The sequence below is a fragment of the Epithele typhae genome (assembly GCF_022376455.1).
Source record: "Epithele typhae strain CBS 203.58 chromosome Unknown BXZ73scaffold_28, whole genome shotgun sequence".
NCBI classification, from domain to species: Eukaryota; Fungi; Basidiomycota; class Agaricomycetes; order Polyporales; family Epitheliaceae; genus Epithele; species Epithele typhae.
Window position 1 is genome coordinate 1 of NW_025954219.1, and position 21818 is coordinate 21818.

Genomic DNA, 21818 nt, shown 5'->3' on the forward strand with positions numbered 1-21818 from the left:
ATTACATTAGTGGTAACCACAGGTGGGACGAAATAGGTAAGATAGCACGTACATGCCGTCGTACGGGTAGTATGTGTACTTGTCGTGCAACAATTCAGCCTCCGTCGGAGCATCAGACCTAGACAGTGTCAACTCATTGACCCACAGAGGTTGTAGTAAGAGTAACGTACCGTAATATCTTCGCGTTCTTAGCAGTGTACCCGAAGGAAGCGATGTTGTAGTCCTCCACACACGTATCCATCTTCAGTTCCTCCGTGTGGACATACCGACGGACAAACGAATCTAAGGCTGTTTGCGGATCGATCCACGGATGATCCGGATCCGAACCCACGGATCAAGTGACTTCCGGGGGCTTGATCCGGATCCGCACGGATCAGAGCCGCTGGAAGAGCCGGAGCCACGGCTCCGACTCCGGCTCATCCGTGGATCGACCCACAGATCCACACATGTAATGTACCTTTCAAAAGATATATTGATGGTATGTTAAAGCTAATGTACTATCATTACAGGCTAAGCGGGGCGAGGGCATAGTGGGGGACACGGGGGACGAGGGGGACGCGGGGGACGCGAGCGTGACGCAGGGGAGGCGGGCGACGCGAGCGTGACGCAGGGGAGGCGGGCGACGCGAGCGTGACGCAGGGGAGGCGGGCGACGCGGCTGGCGATGTAGACGAGACGGGCGAGACACAAGGGACGTGGTAGACGCGGGGGCAAGGCGAGTGCAAGGCGAGGGCATGGAAGTTGACGCGGGCGTGGAGGATGACACGGGGGCGACGTGGGCGGGGGCGACGCGGAGAAAGCGGGTGTTGTGGTGACCGCACGGGAGACGCGGTGCAGGTGGGCGAGGTGGGTGACAGTGGAGTAGGCGGACAAGGTGGGTGTGGGTGACGCGGGCGAGGTGGTGGGTGACGCGGGCGAGGTGGTGGGCGACGCGGGAAATGCTGGCGACGCGGGCGCGACGCGTGCGGGCACAGGTGGGCGACGCGTGGGCAGGTGGGTGGCGTGGACAACGCGGGAATAGGAGACGGGCGACGCGGGCGAGGAGGTTGAGGGTGAGACGGGTGAGGGTGAGATGGAGTTGACGCGGGGGGGGGAGGGCAAGGCGTGTGGCGCAGGCGACGTCCTGAGGCGACGTGGCTGAGGTCCGAGGCAGAGAGAGGGGCGAGACAGCAGACGACGCGGATAACGCGAGGTAGGAGGGTGGACGGCGCCATGGCGGACGACGCGAAGAGCGGAGGGTGCGAGGGTGGACGGCGCCAGGAGCGCGAGGTGGACGAGGAAGGGGCGACGGGGGGCGGCGAGGGGGCGAGACGGGCTGGGGCGAGGTGGCGAGGTGGACAAGCGCAACGCGGATGAGCGCGAGCGCGAGCTGGCCAAGGCGTAGTTGGCACGGCCGGAACCTGGTAGGGGGAGGCAATGCGTGGAGCAGTGCGGGCGGGGGGAACTCACCAGAGGAGATCTGGGCCGCGGGAGCTCACCGCGACCCCACAGAACGGCCGCGCGCGCGCGCGCGAGATGACGCGAGGCGGGCGATGGTGAGACGGTCAAGGGCGCAGCGGGAGACATGGGGGCGACCGAAGGCGACGCGGACAAGGGCGACGCGGGGGCGACCGAGGGCGGCACAGACGAGGGCGACGTGGAGGCGAGGGTGAGCGAGGGTGTGGTGGACGACTCGGGGCAGCGAGCGCCGCGGGCGACACGGGGCTTATGGGCTTGTGGGCTTGTGGGCTTGAGGGCGAGGGCGAGGGTGATGCGGGCGAGGGATGAGGCGGCGAGGGCGTGGCGGAGAGGAGGGCGCCGGCGGGCGCGAGCGCGGAGAGCGCGGAGGGCGCAGAGGGTGGAGGGCGCGAGGTCAGAGGAGAGCGTGGACTTAGGTTAGCGCAGGGAGCATAGGGGGCGGTGAGGACTCACCAAATGAGATCGGGGTCGCGGGAGCTCACCGCGACCCCATGAAGATCCCCCCATGCCTGATAACAGCCTCGCGCGCGCACGCGATGACGCTGCGTGGACGCAGGGAGTGCGTGAGGGGCTGGAGAGGAGGACGGGCAAGAACACGCGCGAGACGCCGCGTTCGAATCCGAACATAGCCCGATCGGGACGGATTCCCGCATGCAGACGCCAGACGCGGGCGCCAAACACCCTGGAAGTGAACATAGGCCATGTTTTGTCTATTACTCGGTCAATTCTTGGCCAAATCACACAAGGATAATATCGTTAGAACGACGCTTCAAATGGATATTGAATAGTATCGGTTTTATAGTACATAAATACAAATATGAGCTATCACTCAAGAATCTGCGGATAATCCGTGGATCGAGCCGTAGATCCGCCAAATTTCAGCCCCCTCGATCCGGAGCCGCTGGGAGCCGGATCCGGGAAGAGCCGGAGCCGCCCGGCTCATGATCCCCGGCTCACAGCTCCGGATAATCGGCTCATGATCCGCCAAGTGAGCTGGACCTGCAAACAGCCTTAAACGAATCCCCCGATGGGATTGGCGGGAGGGCATTGTGGGCCGCGCCTTCAGAGAGGGACCAAACGGGCAGCTTGCAGAGCGTTGGAATGGGCGCGAAAGGGGATTGGGGAACATCAGTAATTTTTCACACGTCTGCGGGGCACTGCCCGTCTGTGACAGTGGCGGACAGTGACCCGCAGACGGACAGACGACAGTTGGACAGTAAAACCTAGCAGTTCAGCAGTTGACCACTGAGTCTTCTTGCACAGTTGCGCAGACGAAACAGTCAGAGCAGTTCGTCAGTGTCTTGATGGCGTGTGAAATCGGACAGGAATTAATGGGGATAAAATAATCGCATTATTGGGGTACAGTAGGCGACATTGTAACGACAGATACGTAGCAATGAACTATCGCAGAATCACAGCTACTCGAGAATTATGACTCCTTGGTCTGGCGCACGGCGGCGCGCATATGCGCCTTTCGGAGGGCGCGTGGTGGCTGGGTGAGCGCACTAGGCAGTTCTTAAGCCGTCATCTTGACCGGCGATCCGTGCGGGTTAACGGGGACCAGTCGTTCGCCCATGCCCAGTCAGGTTCAGGCGGCGCGATGGGAGAATGGGGTGCCGGTCGCGCCCCACAGGGTCGAGCAGGCGCGGGCGGAGCAGGCCGGCGGGCGCGCACAACTTGAAGTAGGGTTGGAGCGCGAGAAGGGAGAACATCGTGGCCTGGTTCAGGACGCTCAGGCAGCTTCGACTCGGTCACTGCATGGACGCCGCACACGGCGTTCGAGGACCCTACGGCGCCGAAGGACGCGCCTTTCTACCCTGCACCAGCATCTGCTGCACGGTGTGCTTGTACGACAGGGCGCCCTTGACATTCACATCGAGCTCCGACCGCGAGGCTGCGTGTGTGCGTGAAGGGGCGTCAGGTATCATGCGGCGGAGCAGGTGGGCGGGGTACTCACTTTCATAGAGTTTGCAATCATCTTGGATAGCGTGCACGCACTGAGCACTCACAAGGCATGACGAGGACGCTGGATAAAATAAAATTGAGATGTACCAGCTGCTTCCACCAGAATAGTAGCAAGGTTGGGCGAGTATCCGGTGCAGTAGAGCTGGCAGGAGACGGCTACGAGCGGGACAGGGCGCGAGGGGGCGACGTGGGGAAGCTGACATGCAGGCAGGTGAGACTGACAAGTGTCAAGAAGAGGATGAGCGAGGCCTGGATTCGACGGGAGGCGGCACCCTGGATGGCGACAAGGGCAGGAGAGAAATGCGCTGGCGACAGCCTCAGCCTGGCGTTGGCACACGAGTTCGCCTTCGCGTGGGAATCACGTGATCTCGCCGCCAAGAACCCGGCTGCCAGCACGCGGTGCACACCGTTCTCTCTGCTGCCCATGTCCCCTCGCACACGCTGTCCTTGCCTCCACCATCCTTTTTGATTCCCTCGTGCCTTTTCAATGGTCCACCCAAGGTCCACCTTACTATTCCGCATGCAGCGCTCCCCACTCGCACACCCCGCCTACCCCAGCCCGGGATCACCCATCCGTACGACGACCCGCAACGTCGCATTTGGAAACACCGCCTGGAGGAATCGCGCGCGCCTCCTGCGTGTTCGACTTGTTGTCCCGCCTTCTACACTCGTCAATGAGCTGAGCCGCAAGTCACACGGAGCGTGGTGAAGCGTGGTCCACATACATGAGCTCCGGGAGGACATCGATCGAGGCTCAACCTCCAGCCCCACTACGGTACGTAACCCCCACCGGATTGTCATTGTCTCCTGCTGAACCGCCGTCTCCACCCGGCCACTACTACGAAGAACTCAGGTCACGGCACCTCTCACGGCTCGAAGTCAGCAGCATCCAACACCACGGACACCGTCTCACCCTTGTTCGCCCGTCGTGCCCCTGCGTCGCCACGTCGCCTGGCCTTTGTCCGCCGCGGGAGCAACGCTGGGTCAAAGCATCGGGTGACGAGTGGGACCTAGCACCGCCGGCGACCCCAGACACGCTGCAACACAGCACAGCCTGTGAGCGCCCCTGTCCCACTAGCCTTGCGAGCCATGCGCCACGGTCGACGGGGCTGCAGACGGGGGCGCACGCCAGCACTGGTGAGGCGACTAGTCTTGGATCGCGCGGACTCGATGGACAGCGGGTGCAGCGGAGGACTCCCTGGTGGGCTCACTGCCGGAGCTTGTGGACTTGCCTGATGAAGGGCACGACGAAGAGTTCGGCGACCACCACTTCGCTATGTAGTCCCGACAGTATGCACACATGGTTGAGCAGGCACCACTGGCTGCGCACGCGCTGACGAGCACGGAATTGGAGGTCGATAACGACGAGATTTATTCGTAGACACCATGTACTAGCATACTGTTATACGCCGCAACTGTCTCCCCGGTCCAAGTGTGCGTGCCGATTCTGGCAGTCTGTCATAATAATTGCGCCCGTGAGGTAATGTGCTAGCTAGGTTATCTGTTGTTTGCCGGATTGTCTGGCCGTCTGCGCAACTGTCTCAACTGTGCGCCCTCGAACTGCTCGTCTGCCCAACTGCCGAACTGTCTCCGCTGTGTGCGAAATTGACAGACGCGACAGCTGTGCCAGACGCGTGCAAAATTACTGATGAAGGGAATCAGAGCTTGGAAGAGGGTTGGGGCGTAGAGGAGGGACACGGATGGTGACAGTACGCGTGGTAAGCGAAGGGTCCGTCCTAGGCCCGAAGATGAGGACTGTGGACAAAAGGGAGCTGGTGGCACCACCGGTAGCTGTGGACGAGAGCGTCATGGAGCGCGTCGTTGGGGCGGTAGTGGTTGGGGCGGGAGCGGAAGCAGTCGCGGCGTCCGTCGCGGTTGATGAGGCCGTTATGGTCGCAGCCGTTGTCCGAGGCCCGCCCGCCGCCTTCTTCTTTGCCGCAGCGCGCTTCTTGCGCTCTTTGTCCTTCCGGTTCTTGATCTTCTTACGGAGGGCTGCAGGCTGTTGCGGAGGGGGTGGGGGGATGTGCTTGATAAGCTCCATGCCGACGGCGGCTGGTACAAGGCGAGGGTTAGCAATGTGGTTAGCTACTAGTGTAAGGAACAGCGGCACTTACAGCAGTACACCTCAGACCTCTCATCCTCACTGCTGTCGTCGTCGTCCGACGTGGGTGGAACTTCTTCAACTATCAACGCGAAAGGTCAGTTCATGTGTCGCTCATCAAAGACTGTACACCTGCCTGAGGCCGGAAAGCCCTCCTTGGTAAGATCGTCCGCATCACAGTCGTCATTGTCGATATACGGGGCCTTCCGAACAGCAAGGCGCACAGAGCGACGGAGCGACGTCCCCTTCACGGAGACAAATCGTTCGGACGTGCTCGTCTGTCAACGAAATGAGATGTAGGCATGTGGGCAGACAAATCAGCCCCAGGCGAAGGCTGGGTCGCTGCCATGTACGCGGCATGCAAGGACAGGGAGGCGCCAGCCCAAGACGTCGCGCAGAGGTTGTTCGCTGCAAGGGCACCCGGCGAGTGCCCTTCCAGCGAACGACATGCACAGAAGGGCGTGCGGCGGACACCCTTACCGGTGCAACATCGGGAGCGGGGGTAGGGAACGCCTCTTGCGCAGGCCTAATGCATGAGAAATAGGAGTCTGAACTCACCAAGGTGTGTCGTGCTGGTATGTCGACGTTCTGGTCCATGGAGATGCAGTGTGTGGGATGTTTGGGCGGGGGAGGGCGTGGGGGGCACCGCACTGTGGGGCTGATGAGCGGGGGAGGGAAGAGGAATGGATTGGGCGCGCTGTCTGGGCAAGTAAATATACTGGCAGGGAAAAGGGGTCGGGTCTCCTACCTGTCTATTTCTGTCCAGGGCGAATATCCGCCGCCTCCACTCCTATTTGACCCTGTAAACGAATAGGTCTCATGAGCTGATCGGGTGTTGAACTATGAACTTACTTTCTCAGAACACAGGCAGTCGAACGTATTCGATGAAGTGCATGGCGGCGCCTGGGAGGAGACAAATGCAGTGGATGACATGGACAAGTCCATGTTGGTCGTCACCGTGCATTAATATGGCGCATCGTCGGTGGCAATCCGATGGCCTGCATCGCGTCAAAGGTGCTCCGGCACCGCCCTGGCTCTGTTTGGCTTGATGACATACACGGATACAGGGGAGTACTGAAAAACACCCACGGTGCTGAGCGTTGTGCTGAGTGAAGCAGCTGTGCCATATCGGTAAGCGCTGTAGGTCTTTCATAGAGCCAGGCGATGTACTCACCGTCTTCAAGCTATCGAGCCTGCTCGTCGCGCACGTCCTCCTCGTGGCCGACCGCCGGAAGCCCCATGGTCCTCCATCCGGATCCCGCACGACCGCCCTGGAGCCGGGAGAGAGCGTGCTACCGCGGTCTTTGTCGGCTGCCCTTCCGCCACCTGGGGCTCTCCTGGGGCCCAGTCTACTCCGGCTCGACTGGTAGGGGCTGCCCGAGTCCAAGGGTGCGCTCCTGCGCTCACGCGCGGGGCGCGCGCAGACGCTGTGGATGTTTGGGATGTGCGGGCTCCAGGCAGATGCGGCATGGGGAGCTCCAGGTTGCGTTCAAGCGGCTTGGTGGACGGCTAGTTTCTGGGTGAGGCCATCGCCGATGCGCTGTTCTGGTGATTGCAGCTGGCCGCGGGGATGGGCGTGGGCGACGTGGGGGACGACTCAGCGGGGTCTCTGCAGCACGGGGATGATAAGGATCGTGTGTTTGCAGCGCGGCTTGGACTCACGGTTTGGGCGCCAGCGTCTGGTGGTCTTCTCGCTGGATTTGAGTGGGCCTACACGCGCTGGGTCGTGGGCAACGTCGGCCTGCGCGTCGTGCGTCATTGTGCGTCGCCGGGTGTCGTGTCTCGTGTGTCATGCCTTGTGTGTCGTCGTCGTCATCGTCGTCGTCGTGTGCTCCATGCGCGTCGGTGTGGTGTGTGTCGGGGTCTGGGCGTGTGGTGCGTGGCCATCGAGCTTGCTGTCCGGCGCCATGCCCGTCGTGTGCGTGTCGGGCGTGGACCATTATGCATTTATGCGTCGCTGTCGTCGTGCGACCCCGTGCACGTCGTGGTTAACATGCGTCGGGGGTACGCGTTGGGGTGGGGCGTGTCCGCGAGTACGCGTCGGGGGCGGTGTGTGTCGGGGTCTGGTGCGTGGTGCGTGGCCACTGTGCTCACTGTCCGGCGCCATGCCCGTCGTGTGGGTGTCGGGCATTGACCGGGTGGTGCGTGGCCGCCGTGGTCGCTGGCCGGCACCATGCTCGTCGTCCTCCGTGTCGAGCTGTACGCGTCGGGCGTCATTATGCGTCTGCGCCGAGTCGGGGTCCGGGTGCATAGTGGGCGGCCGCCGTGCTCGTGGTCCTGCGTTGTGTTCGTGTCCGTGCGTGTTGTGTGTGTACATGGGTGGCGCGTCCTGCTGTGGTGCCGTTCATGCCATCGTGCGCATTCCCTTGCGCGTGGCCGTGTGCACTGTTGTGCGCGTCGGGGTCTTACGCGTCGTTACACGTCGGGGTCTTTAGTGGTCGCTGTGCTCGCTGTCTGGCGTGGTGGTCGATCGGGTGTGTGATGATGGCCTCATGGGGTGTTGTGCAGGACTACAATCTGGTCAGCACTAATTTTGCGTGTGGCCTAGTAGTACTTACCGAAAACTGCGCCTAATCATCCACTTCTAGAGCCCGAGCAAGAGAGCCACTACGATCAACAATTGCCCAGTCTGCCTTGAAACCACCAGGGGGGATAGGCACTCGTCCGACCACACACTGAATGCACTTGAGGTCGAGGACGATTTCGGAGCCTTGCTCTGAATAGTAGTGGATGTCGAGCCTGTTGTTGGTGGAGGAGATGATGCAGGGCTTGATGACGGCGAGGATGACCTTGGTGGGACTGTCTAATCGCAAGTCGGCGATAGAGGAAGGGGTGTCGAAGGAGATGGAAAATATGTGAATGAGGCGACCATAAAAGGTTTCAAGCTGGAATTCTGGCGCTTTTTTCTTTTTTCGAGAGTTCTTATCGATAAAGGTCTGGTACTGTTGCGTCTATGAGGAGATGCTCGGATGCAATTGGAGGCCACTCACACGAACAAATGTCCTATCTCGAGTGTCGCTTGCAATTCCCTTGATGCTGGCTGCCTGGATGACGTCCCCACCGTTAAGGATACGAAGCTTGGCCCAGGAGAGGAGATCCTTGGGCAGGTGCTTCTGAACAAGCTGAGATCCCCTCTTCCCAGGAATATCAAACCGAGTGACGAGTGCCCCCACAATCTTCTTGTGAAGACCAGGTTTGGGGGTGAAGAGCTTGCACTTAGGCATCAAAATGCACGTATTATCTGGGAGGCTCTCGTCACAAAAAGAGATGACTAAGAGATGCTGAAAGCAGCTCACATTCTGGAAATCTCGCTTCCCCAAAGCGGAGCTCCTCCTCGTTCCGACTCTTTCTGTGCAACATCAGTAATTTCCCAAAGTCCTGTGGGGTCCTGTGGGGTCTGACCAGGGTTCCCAGGAACCCAGGGATTTCGCTCCGGGCGTCCGGGCATCCAGGCCGTCTCCGGGCGTTCAGGGCGCCAGGCCGGCCAGTAAAGTCAGGGATTTCAGGAATCTGGCAGGTGTGGGGCATACAATTACATTTATTGTCACGGATATACTATCATACATGTAGGCATACAGACTGGTACAACTTGGTGCGCGTCCAGGTCCGAGCCTCACTTCGTCGGTGCGACTGTGGGCAGTGGCACAAGTATCAGCAGGCATGACCATGAAGTAGTCCTCGTCCTCCGACGAGACTGAGCCATCGCCCGCGCTCCTGGACCCGAACCCGCTCCCCCGGTGGCTACGCGCTAGTACGAGTGCGTGGAGAACAGCAAGGGCGGCGTACGCAGGGAGTGATGCGGGGAGACCGTGCGCGGGAGCGCCCCGGCGTTCGTCCGGGTCGAGAGCGCAGACAGCACCCAGCGCAGCTTCGGCGGGAGCCGCTTCACCTCGTGCACGAGGAAGGTCTTGAGCCGTGCTCCACCGAGGGGAAAATTCCGTGCGTGCGCAGGTGCCGCTTTGCGTTCGACCGGACCGCAAACGACTTTGTGCACGTCAGGACCGGGCACTTGAACGCTGCCGGGGACAGAGGAGGGTGAGCACGGACACCGACGAGAGCACAGCACGAGCACGCACGTTTCGCGCCCGCGTGCGAGTTCATGTGCATCGCGAGCCCGCTCGGCCGCGGGAACATCTTGAAGCAGACCGTGCACTGGTGCATCTTGCGCTTCTTCGCCGGCCCCCGCTGCTCGCCGACCCCCTCGCCTGGCGGCGTCACCGGGCTGCCCTCAGGCTGCTCCCGCTCCGACTCAGGGCTCCCCTGCACCTGACTCTGGTGCTGCTCGAGGTGGTGCTGGGGCGCCTGCGCGAGCGGCGCGTGGTACCAGTCCACGTCATGACGTCCCGCCGCTGCACCTCCGACGCCGCCGATGGCAGCGACGACCCCTCCGACTCCCGGTCGTCCTCGAATACGTCCTCGTCGAACCCGAGCCCAGGCACGCTCGACGGGCTGATCGGCTCCATCGTGCCCACACCCGCGCCGTCGAACGACTCGCGCCGGTGCGCGGACATCAGTGTGTGCGTGCCGTCGAGGCCGCCGGCGCCGAACGGTGACCCGGGGGACCCGCCCAGCGCGAACCCGGGTGTGTACGCGGGCGGGGAGGACGAGAGCGGGGTGGGGGCGTAGCGTGCGCAGGTGCCGCTTTGCGTTCGACCGGTCCGTGAACGAAATCGTGCACGTCGGGATCGGGCACTTGGACGCCGCAATTGACAAGCATCCACCCCGGCATGGAGATGTGCTTCTGGATCCAGCGCAGTGTGAGGTGTTCTGCGCACAAGAGTGTGAGCGACAAGAGCGTCACGGGTTCTTGAACATGCCTTCAAGAAGGTTGTACTGGTGGTCGAGCCGGCAGCAGTTGAAAGAGTTGAAGATCTGCGTGAACAAACACATGTTAAATACAAGTGGACGTCAGAAACATAAGCGAAATCGTGCGCCCCGGTGACGGCGAGTGCCGCGCAGAGCGCATAAATCTCGTGCACGAAGGGGTGGCACGGGTTATACCAGCGCATATATGCCCCAAAATTTGCGTACACATCTTCGGAACTGCTCAACGAGATTGCACGCAGCTCGGTTCGGCGTGGTGGCAACCGTGGTGGGCCGCGCGCGTGAGGGGAAGGTGGGCCCGAAGGTGAGAGCTACATACCTCTGTTGTTACAGTTGAAGACCCCTCCTCTAGGCCTTCTTATTGCATGAACTTTTATGGTAGAGTGCCCGCCGCTGGCCGGCTACAGCCTACATCGTTGTTGTGCACGGAGTGACTTGTCCTCAGGCGGCGTGTCGAGTGGTGCAGATGGGAGGAGGTAAGAGGCGAGTCATGTTTGACGCCCACGTCCTTCATGTCTCGATCTCTCTTCTTGACCCAATCTCGTTCTTCATTCCTCCACCCTCGCGTCTCAACCATACCCTGAACGTAGTTCCGTACTACTTTAGCCTGTGAAACGGCGTTCCTCTCTGCAAACTAAGCCGCTTCCTTTTGTGAGTACTGTGTGATCATACTTACCATTCTGGTGGTAGTAGGAGCGGAGTGCAAGGACGGCTCGGGTGTGCGTTGAAAGACGGTTTTGGTTCTTCGCAGCGTAGATATCGGACCAACAGTGAGTGTTCACTTCATCCTCATGCATGGCATCCACCTTCCCGCACTCCACACCCGACTAGGCTGTACCCAATACTACCTATGTGCGCCCGCGCCTTCGCGGTGCGCACGATCTATTCTTTCCGATTGGATGATGGGCGCGCCTTTTGTCCTCTCATTTCTGACTGCGCTCCTCTCGCTTTTCCGCAGCTCCACTTGAGTGAGAGGCAGCCAGGACAACACGGGACTGATGGGATACGGTCGGACAGTCAAGGTAAGTATCTCGTGAGTGCGCTCCGACATCACTGCGGATCTGAGTGTCATAGGCGTCAACTGGTGCAAGATCTGGTCGGATACGAGCCACAACATAAGCCCGATAACATGGATCTTGACTGTGATGCTCACGATTGAAGGTGGGGCTTCGCGCATGCAGGTGTATGCGGCCCGTTCGCTGATCCACACTTGCGGCCCCTCCAGCGTTCTTGACAACCATGGGCAGCCGCGGTCAGAGCTAGCCCATTGGCAAGGTCATCCTCGTCGGCATGGATATGCCCTTCCGCTCTCTGCCGTTGCGCTCCGCGAGGTCGACTGATGTACAGATGCAGGTGAAGGAGTACAAGTGCAAATACGAGCAGCCAGAGATGGAGCTCCAGAGCGCGAAAGGTGCGTGTATTCTTGTCAGTTTGAATGATCAACGTTCCTGACTGTTGACACGATTATCCGACCCAGCGATGTGCCGGGCAGGGTGATGGAGATCGGGAAGACGATTCACATTCACAAGGCGACGCGCACAGAACAAAACGCGTTCGCGCTGTCCGTCGCAGTGGTTTCAGTGTCGACCCGTCGGGGACGGGTGCACCCCGAGTCTGCACATGCTTGGTGGATACAGTATGGCTGCCGGATGCCCTCACTGTAGCACGCGATCCTCGCCATCGCGCTGCAGTGCTGCCAGATTGGGCCTACGTCATCGTGCACGGCGAGGTCAAATGTGAGCTCGCGCGACGGCACCGAGACGGAGGTGATGTAATTCACCGGCCTGATCTCGCCCGTTCCGTCCATGGCGACGGCTTTCAAGTGTCCCGTGCGCCGTTGGGGTGACGGTGACAGTGCGGTTGCTATTGCTCGTGTTGATGTCCTCGCGCGAGGCCATGGGCGTATATACGCACCACACCTCTCGCCCACGTTGTGTAAATTGACACCATCGCGCCCGGCATAGTAGTCCTGGTGGGTTCATCCCGCCGCACTCAACGCACTCATCCCACCTCGCTCCACATGTCTGCATTCAATAGGTACCGTACTATCTGAACATGTATGTAGATTACCACCTACACAAACTACTGTACTGGCTGATTAACAGCGTGAGGCCTGAATCCGGCGCTGGGCATCCTGACGCCTGAAACCCTGTGTGCGCCGGGCGCCCTGAGTCCCTGTGCTGCCCTGTGCGCCCTGTACGGTCCCGATTCCCCTGGATCCCTGAAATCCCTGAAATCCGGGGATTCAGGGATCCAGGGATTTTGGAAGTTACTGATGAAGAGAAGCTGTGAATCTGGGAGGTTGTAGATGTTCTTGATATGTGCGAGTCTCGCAGAGTCCAAAATAAACCGATCAATACTTGCCCAGGGAAACCTTCGACTCTTGATTGAACGTTGAAGATGGCCACAAAAACGCTCCATAGGAAAGGCCCAGCTGGCCCAGACAGGACCTGAGGCCTCAATACTGTCCGCAATATGCAGCAGGGCGTGGATCGTCACAGGGCAGGTGGCTAGTCGAGAAGGATCTCCCTGATAGTAGTATCTATGCTTTCATATGAGCTTTATCGCATCAAGAGTAGTGGATATACGCACTGCTCATACTTTCTCACCCATTGAGCGACACCCTCTCGTATATCCTGGATGTCAGACCCTGAGTACTCGAACTGAAGGCATTTCTGAAGAAGCTCGATGAGATCCACGAAGTGATCATAGTACTTCTGTGAAGAAAAGCGACGGAGAAGGAGAGGGGGTGCAATGTAAAGAGTCCACATAGTCCAGGCCTCCGCAGTGCAGGCCGATCGATCTGTAGAGATGTCGCCCATACGAGGCCCGAAGTCGGAGGGGAGAGTCTTGCCTCCTGCTGCCGTTCCTTTGCCGATAGCTGACCAGACCAAATTTGAAAGATCATAGTTCTCTGAGCCCGAGTTGAGACCCTTGAAAGATGATGTCCAGAGAGCAACAAGGTTCGGAATGAGATTCTCCCATATCAGATGCATGAAATTGTAAGGGAAAGAGGATGGAAAGGACAGAGATGGGAGGTAGCTGAGAAGAGGGCGCCCATTGAGACCGTATTCCTTGCTCAGACGGGATGACTCTGCTTGTGTAGTTGCGCTCATGATGCTGTCGGCCTGAGACATCATCTCGTTGTGTGTGCGTAAAGGTAGATTGAAGGGGTCCATCATTCTAGAGGCGATTGGAACCTCCCGCAAAGCGGGATGCCTTCGGCGGTCCAATGGCACGTAGTGGGTAGTAGCGGATGAGTTAGGAACTCGAAGTCCCTTGATCTTGCACATCCGACAAGGGACGATGGCGTTATGCCCCTTCATACTCATTACCATTGACACTGCAGGGATGTCTCCAGACACAAGGATGAGAAATGCACGAAGGACGAACGCGGCACCTGTGCCGAAGTCAGCTATGATGAGATAAGCGATAACTGTTCAAACTGACCTGCTCGGACATCAAAGCCTGGAACACCAACAGCGAGTTGTAGAAGCTCCTGTGTAGTGGGCCACAGGAAGGAGTCGAAATCCTTGGGCTTCTTTGGACCAGGAATCACGCCGATCGGGATGATGTTCTCCTTGTGGAACCGAATCTCTGGAGGTAGGTTGTAGTTGTAAAGGATGAGTGGCCAGGCGCTCTTCTTTCTTCGGCGAAAGGGCGCAAAGCCGTCCGTAGAGAGACCTAGAGCAATGTCCGTTCGAGAATCAAAAAAGTTTGCACCAACGCTTTCACCATCAATGATGATGGGCTTCCCTTTGAGATTCTTGTACTGATCTGAGTCCTGGATGTCCCGCACTACCCCAGGTGTACTCTCATAGTCTTCACGGTAGTCCATTCTCTCCGAAATCTCCTTATTCTGAAAGAGAGCGAGTAGACGTGGAGTGATGGGAATATGTGTATACTGCTGACGGGGATTGCCATACTTGTCATGACGATCCTCTTTGCAGTAAGGGCAGCTTGTCAGGTCGGAATTGGTTCCTGTGTATGCAAGACAGGAATCAATGCAGCAGTCGTACTTCTCTGGCTTCAGACCGGACAGAGCGCCCATGCGTGAGCGGAGGGCCTTGAGTGAGGGAACGTCCTCCGGAATATTGAAAGCCTCAGGGATGCCTTGGAGAGCCTCTTCAGATAGCTGGTGCTTGATTTGATAAGCAAAGATGCGGAGGAGGAACTGATCGTGCTCTGAGAGTCGATTTTCTGTCACAAATTCGACATGAGTGCGACGTGAGAGCCAAGGTTTGCATGTACTACTCACGAAGCTCTGAAACCTGTCTCATAAACTCCCCGTAGAACCGGTCCGCTGCAGACAAGAAAGGCTGGCCGTAGTCCTCATCGTCTGACTCAGTCTCCGTCTCCCAGGTCTCTTCATCGGAGTCTGCCTCATCTTCACTCTCAGAAGCGTCTTCAACGGTAGTGCGATATCGTCGGGCTCTATCAAGTGCGTCCTCTGCTCCAATCTTCCTCCTCAACCTGTCCACAGCCTCCTCCTGTTCCATGAGCTCCGGTGGGGGTGGGGCGATATCAAGTGGTGCATTAAGATCCCGATTGGAGTCGGAGTTGGAGTTTTTTGAAGAAGAGGATGAGGATGAAGAGGATGAGGATGAAGAGGAGGATGAGGACGAGGAGGATGAGGATGAGGATGAAGAGGAGGATGAGGACGACGACGACGACGACAAGGAGGACGACGACAAGGAAATCGAATCTGACTCCATATGTACATCCTCTGCCTCACTACCAGAGGGAGAAGAGAGCGCTCCATGAAGCAGATTGAATCGACGAAGAGCAGTCGCAATTTTGAACTGAGGACGGGCCCTATTCTTTCGGTGTCTCGAGAGTGTGTTCCGAGATACCCTCTCCTTGCAGCAAGGGCACAGGTATTTGAGCCCCCGAGACAGCTTCTTCTGCTTCTTCCGAGTGGTGGTCTTGGACCTGTGTTTTTGTGTGGAGGTTTTGGGCATCATAAACAGCAGATGGTTAAAAGACGGCAGTACAGGCATGGACTTAGACGTCTGGACAAGTTCAGTGATCACGTGACAGGGGACACCGACGGCCTAAGATCTTCGAGACAAAGAACTGTCCTCCAAATCTCCCCCAGGTACCCATCTGCTTCATCCCTACACCCCTACACCTCCAGCATGAGTAAGAGCAAAGCCAAGCCCAACAAAGAGAACCAAACTCAGCATGAGGAAGACACAGATGACGATAACCCCCTCCCTCCGCCCAAAAAGGGAAGCAAAAAGAACAAGTCTGGTAAAAAAGTCGCTGGCAAGGCCACAAAAGCCCCCCTCAAGCGCCACAAGGACGATGATGGCATTCCTGTTGATATTGAGGAGGAAGAGGATGAAGATGAGGTAGATATGGATGAGACTGACCGGGTCAAACGCGACAAGACACTAAAGTCTGTCAAAGGTGCGTAACTGCCTCAACCCGCACACTGAAAGACCAACTGAACCACTACCGAACACTTGCCCCACACCCGACCTACCCACACACTCCTGCACCACTGCACCACCCACGACTCCACACGCCGCACACCCGACCACGCCCCCGACACCCGCATGATTGCACCACACACCTGCACAACCTCACACCCGCACCTCACACCCACACCACACACCCGCACCGCACCGCACCGCACACCCGCACCGCACAACCACTGCACAACCAACCTGCACGACTGACCGATGCGTACGACCAATGCACGACCAACCGAACGACCAACGCGGACGCGACGAACGCGGACACAACATGCACGAACTCGGACGCGACATGCACGAAACGCGGACGCGACATGCACGAAACGCGGACGCGACATGCAATGCGCACGACCAACCGCACCACGACCAACCGCACCACGACCAACCGCACGCACAACCAACCGCACGACCCACGACCAACCGCACGACCCACGACCAACCACACGACCCACGACCCAACGCGCACTCAACTCGCACGACATGACTGACACATGCGCACGACTGACGGACGCAACCGACCCACAACACGCGCAACGACACACCCTCACACCTACCCTCACACCCGCACTCCCTGCAATCGGCGGCACGCTCAATCCACACCTGCCAACTGCACGACTCACCACATGAACACTGGACTGGAAACCCACTGCAGCAAAGCTCCTCCCGCAAAATGGGAGCCCCAAGAGGCATGAGAAGTCGAAGCACAAGCACCGTAAGCATAAGAAGTCAAAGAAGCTGATCACTCAACCGAAGGGCACATGCGGAAAGGACTACCACCTTGTTCAGGCAATGGGGCTGGCCCCAGGTGCTGATGAGAACTGGTCAAAGACGGAGATCCAGGAAAAGAAGTTATTATACAACTCACTGAGGGTACGTCATGTCCATTTCAGCCGCTTTCCTCCTAACTCAGCCTGTTATCAGTCCGGCGTACAAGAACTCAGCCAAAAGGCACATATGGACTGGACGCTTGGAATCAAGAAGCAGCCGGTCGATGTCGTGGGATCTTTGTGCTCAATGGTAAGCACACTAGCTTTGAGAGCATACGTTAGCGAGCGCATACATACCCTTGAAAACATTTCCTTTAGGCTCAAGCGGAGATGCCTTACCTGGGGCTGTTCAAGAACCATTGGGCGACTGTCCAGATACTGATATCACAGTGGATGAACAAAAGGGACTACAACATTCGTAAGACCAAGTTGTTGCAGCCGGTGAAGGATGCCAAAGGCAAGCGGATCGGGCTCAAGGACTTACGTAAGAAAGCTGTTGGTAAAGTCTCGCCTGCCACAGAAGAGCAACGTCGGGCAGAAGCCCTCTTCAACCAGGCCATCAAGTCTGCTAGTGATCATGGTGAGCGATACATCACACCCTGGTGCAAAACACTGACCTTCTGCATAGGATGGAAGAAACCAGCTGATCCCAGCAGCAATGAGGACGATGACGATGACGACAACGACAACGATGAGGAAGAGGAGAGGGAGGAGAGGGAGGTTGTGTTCCTAGAGGAGGACAGCAGTGATGGAGAGGAGCCATCTTCTGATGAAGAAGGGAGAAGCCGCAAAAGCAAGCGTAAGTCCCCAGTGAAGAACAAGAGAAAGGAGACCAACAAGGGCCGTACGGATGAGGTGGAGGACCCAAGGCACCAGAACGCCAATGTGAGTCCCATTCCAGGCTCCAATGCTGCATTAGAACCCGAACCCCATTCGTCTGCACGGAGAGTGCAGGACAAGCCTTGCTCTCCGTGCAGAGGATGCGGACCCGAGCACTGCACAGGGGATGCACCATACGTATGTGCGCAGCAACCAGCCACGAGTATGTGCGTCCACAAAAGCACCCACGAGCTTGGCCCGCTTGATGCGCGCGGAGCTCGGTCTGCTTGATGCGCGTGTGTCGACCCGCGCGTGAGTAGCGGGTCGACACACGCGACGTACGGCTCGGCGCACACACGCGACGTACGGCTCGGCGCACACACGCGACGTACGGCTCGGCGCACACACGCGACGTACGGCTCGAGCAAATGCACGCACATCGCGAGCATTCACTCGAGCGCACCCGGTGCCCCTTGCGGAAGGATGAACATCCCACTCACCTAAATCTATGTAGATGGTGAACCGCACCCTAGAGGAACGGAGCGACAGTAACACCCCCAAGGATGCACCGTCCCAGGAGCCCCAGTCCTCAGCCCGGGAGGAGTCAAACATCGACCCCCAGCTGAACGCGAGGTGCGCACCCTTCCTTCTTTTCCTCACGCCCACGATACTGATGGCAATCACGGCAATGACACACCAGCCGCAATTCCCAGGACACGGAGATTGTCCGTATCGACACACCCGTGAGCAAGGGGCCTCCCAGACCTCGTCCTCTCAAGCGGAAGGCTCCCGAGATCGTACCATCGGAGCCCACCTCCCCCAAGCGTAGCCGGAACGTCAAGGAGGAGCTCATGCAGCTTGCTGATGGTTTGGATGACGATCTTCTGCACCAGTTGCTTCTAGCCGCCAAGGGCAAGAAGAACAGCACACCGGATGCCTGACCCTGCTAGTGAGTGTTCCCAGCATCTCATGGACGCCTAACTCACTCATATCTCAGCAGGACGGTGCCGTTATATGAAAACTCCTGTGCTATGACGTCACACTCTGTCTAGCTACAAGGCATTCAACTGCCGCTCCCTTGCACCCTCTGATACCGTATTCAACCACTGTAGGCTCCTCTCTACATGCTCCATCTCCTGTATCCTATCATATAGTAATCCACCCGCCGCTCCATGCACGCTGCCCATAACGACCGCATATGTGAACCGGATAACCGTCTGCCTCAATGTAGCGCCCGGAGACCGCGCCTGATCACGTAAGCCTGGTTCTAGATGCGAGCACAGACCCTAGGGAAAAACGCGGTCGGGCCCACCCAGGGATTTCCGCGGTAAGGAAACCGCGATCAGATCGCGGAAAGTCACCACTACAGGCCTACCGCGGAAATTTCCGATCCACCGCGGAAATGCACCACTTGCCCACGTAATTTCCTCGCTCAGAAAGCGGGGGCCAGCCACGTGAAAGACGTGCCGGTCGCGTCAATCCCGTGTTCAGACCGCGGAAATGCGCCCCCGGAATTGACGCGGGACCTGGGCAGTGGGCGCACAGTGCTCGGCTAGCACAGCGCCAGGGAACCCCGACCCCCTTCCGTCCTCCTACCCGGTGAGCTCGGGCACGCATATACTCGGTGTTACCCACGCTGCGGAGGACGAAGCCGGCCAAGCAGAACCTAGTCTGGGCGCCTCACAAAAAACCAGGGCTGAGAAAGGGAAGGCGAAGGCAGTCAAGTTCACCCCCAAGCCAGACTCAGACGCCCCGGGATCAGACGACGACGCACCCGAGTTGATTGACCCGATCGAATTCCCGCCCTTGGGTGGCAGCCCAGCACCCGAGGCGTCTACCCCCGCCAAGGTCAGCAAGCCCGCAGACGCGGGGACAGGGGGCACCCAAGGCGATCAGGACGACCAATGCGACCTCGACTTCCCCATGGAGTTCGAGGCTCTGATGAAAGAGGGCTACGAGCCGGATGTGGCACACCGCACGCCAGATGCTGCGCGCAGCCGCCGCGGAGGCTGCCGAACGCGAGGTGGCCAGGCAGCGGAGGAGGGAGGAAAGACACGCCGCGCGCAAGGCCGATGAAGCCGCACGCAAGCGCGAGAAGGCCGAGCGTGAGCGCAAGGAAGCGGAGGAAGTCCGAGAGCGCAACCTCAAGGCCACCCTATCCAGCGCGATCAAGCGGAGGCGAAGCGTCCTCGACTCGGGCAAGGCACAGCTCAAGCACGCGAAGAAGACTTTGGGCAAGGTCGGCAAGGCAGCGGCCAGGCGCTTATCGCGATCGCCGTCGCGATCATTCGCGAGCGGCTCTGAGGACACCGCGGGGGACGAAGAGCTGGAGGAGGATGAAGATGAGGCTATGGTGTGCGAGGCCAACAACTCCCCCGACATCTTCACGCTCAACAGGGCCCCCATCGACACCCGCCTGATCACCATGCTTCGCACCGGACACTACATTCCCCTCTCCGCCCTCACCAACGAGTCCTTGCGCGCGATCCGATCAGAGGCATCTAAGCGAAAGCTGGTCAAAGCTGAGCCGCTACACGGGGAGAAGAAGCATCACATACTCGAGGTCAGCGTCTTCCTGGACGAGCGCCTGATGTCGGCTGCGGACTGGGAAGAAGCGTGGAAGAACATGCTGGAGGGTCTGATGCCGGGAGTATGCACACCTGACATCATCGCGCGCTGGCGGGCGCACATAGACTACATCAAAAACGAGATAGACTACAAAACGAGCTTCCCCGCTCTGCGTCAATTCGATCTAGACCTACGACACTCCTGGTTCACGGAGGCTCCGGGGAAGAAGTCCCGCTTCGAAGTGGGCGGCCCGACGTACATCAAGACGATGATACTCGTGTGGCACCAGATGGCCACAGCCGCCCAGGCACAAGCGACCACCTCTAGCGCCTCCAATTGGAAGGCCAACCGCAACGCGCGCGGTGGGAACTCCGGCGCAACCGGAGGATCTTCGGGCGGCCGCAACGGGCGCGACAACAGGTGCGACAACGGGCACGACAATGGGCACGACAATGGGCAGTCCTTTCAGTCAGGCAGACGCTTCAACGGCCGCAGGCTGTTCTGCCTCATCTGCAACAAGGACGGCCACAAGGCGGACCGATGCCGCACCAAGCGGAACCCCTCCGGCGGCCTGCCTTACGTATTCTGGGACGACAACCGCCTTCTCGCGTGCGACAACCGCCACGAGATCTGCTCTGCGTGGAACTTGCATCAGTAATTCGGCAAATGTCTGGTTGCCTGAAGTGTCTGAAGAAAAAATCCAGACATTTCAGACACAAACCAGGCAGTCAGGTAACTAGCCTGCAGACAACCACGGCTCATCACTCCGTAAACTTTGGGCCCCTTGATGGGCCACCTCCCAGTGGGCATCAGCATTTGCATGCGCTGCCACGTGCCACTCGCTCAACGATGAGTGCCAGCGCGACAAGCCGTATGTACATGAGAACGAGCGACAGGTACCGCACTCGCGTCCACAAAACATTGCCATCGTGAGAACTTGGCATGCGCAAGACAAGCTGTCGCGTGCACGCGCATCGCGCGCAGTCCGAGCCGATACACGCCGTAGGGACACGCCGCACGCGCACCTCTTCGAGCACTGTCCACGCAGAGAGAGCGTGCCCGTGCCGCCCAAGCATCCGTACAATACGAAAACTAGACCAAATAAAGAAAGAAGACGCATAAACAGGTTGTGGGAGGGCGGATAGCTCAAAGATGCCTGAGTCGTACTGGCAGCGGCACGGAAGAGATATGCTCCCAGTGGATGAGCGCGAGGGGCCGGCCTACGCACCTGGTGGCAGCACGGAATAGATGACGTGACGCGGAGTGACCCAACGTTCTCGTCATGCTGTCCGGGAGAGGGGCTCTGTCGCGGCGTGTAGGCTTGCCGGGACACCCGCTGATACGCACGCGCCGCCGCTGTACGGTGCACCGCGACTACACTAGCGCCCGCGCGCGGCCGTCCACCTCGACCTCGCTTGTTTTCACGCACCTCGACCTCTCCACCGCGCGCACCCATCGCGATCAGCCCGCGAGCACCCCATATCGACGCTCCAGCATTCCAGGCCAGACGCGACACCCACGGACACACCGCGGCGCAGTCCACGCACGACCGAGGCCGGCACGGTACACACTCGATCCACGTACTCTACATATTCTCTCCTTTTCTACGTTTCATCCATTCCCTATTCTTTCCCTGCGCACCTGTACATTTACTTTCGCTCCTGTCTCCTACGTTTCCGGCTCAGACATTCATTCTCGGTATCGACCTCGGACATTTTTCGCGTCATGGCTTCGACTGTACATTGCTATCTACATACTCGCCCTGTGCGTTGCATGTACTTAGGCTCACGTTTTGCTTATGGATGCCCAGTTCACTCTCCCGCTCTTTCTGTGCGTG

At 58.9% G+C, this 21818-nt stretch overlaps 5 protein-coding genes across 5 annotated transcripts; 1 reads left to right on the forward strand and 4 right to left on the reverse strand.

Annotated features, from left to right (window-relative positions):
• Positions 1–5064: 5064 nt before the first annotated feature.
• On the reverse strand, positions 5065–7282 carry BXZ73DRAFT_77973 (uncharacterized protein; the record flags this gene model as incomplete). Its single annotated transcript, XM_048022764.1, has 9 exons — positions 5065–5474; positions 5537–5605; positions 5654–5801; positions 6004–6049; positions 6082–6111; positions 6272–6323; positions 6613–6661; positions 6698–6999; positions 7186–7282. 9 exons carry the CDS (start codon positions 7280–7282, stop codon positions 5065–5067), a joined length of 1203 nt encoding a protein of 400 aa, XP_047877259.1.
• An 811-nt stretch (positions 7283–8093) lies between these two features.
• On the reverse strand, positions 8094–8747 carry BXZ73DRAFT_47840 (uncharacterized protein; the record flags this gene model as incomplete). The annotated part of the gene is made up of 2 exons (XM_048019947.1): positions 8094–8465; positions 8514–8747. The coding sequence occupies 2 exons, from the start codon at positions 8745–8747 to the stop codon at positions 8094–8096; spliced, it is 606 nt and encodes a 201-aa protein (XP_047877260.1).
• Positions 8748–13984: 5237 nt separating this feature from the next.
• BXZ73DRAFT_12835 (uncharacterized protein) lies at positions 13985–14542 on the reverse strand (the record flags this gene model as incomplete). The annotated part of the gene is made up of 1 exon (XM_048017472.1): positions 13985–14542. A coding segment is annotated over one exon (558 nt), but the record flags the coding sequence as incomplete, so codon positions are not given.
• A 341-nt stretch (positions 14543–14883) lies between these two features.
• BXZ73DRAFT_101920 (uncharacterized protein) lies at positions 14884–15308 on the reverse strand (the record flags this gene model as incomplete). The annotated part of the gene is made up of 2 exons (XM_048015056.1): positions 14884–15052; positions 15223–15308. 2 exons carry the CDS (start codon positions 15306–15308, stop codon positions 14884–14886), a joined length of 255 nt encoding a protein of 84 aa, XP_047877262.1.
• A 177-nt stretch (positions 15309–15485) lies between these two features.
• BXZ73DRAFT_101921 (uncharacterized protein) lies at positions 15486–18354 on the forward strand (the record flags this gene model as incomplete). Its single annotated transcript, XM_048015057.1, has 7 exons — positions 15486–15759; positions 16480–16697; positions 16749–16844; positions 16913–17174; positions 17223–17479; positions 17928–18046; positions 18114–18354. 7 exons carry the CDS (start codon positions 15486–15488, stop codon positions 18352–18354), a joined length of 1467 nt encoding a protein of 488 aa, XP_047877263.1.
• Between the last annotated feature and the right edge of the window lie 3464 nt (positions 18355–21818).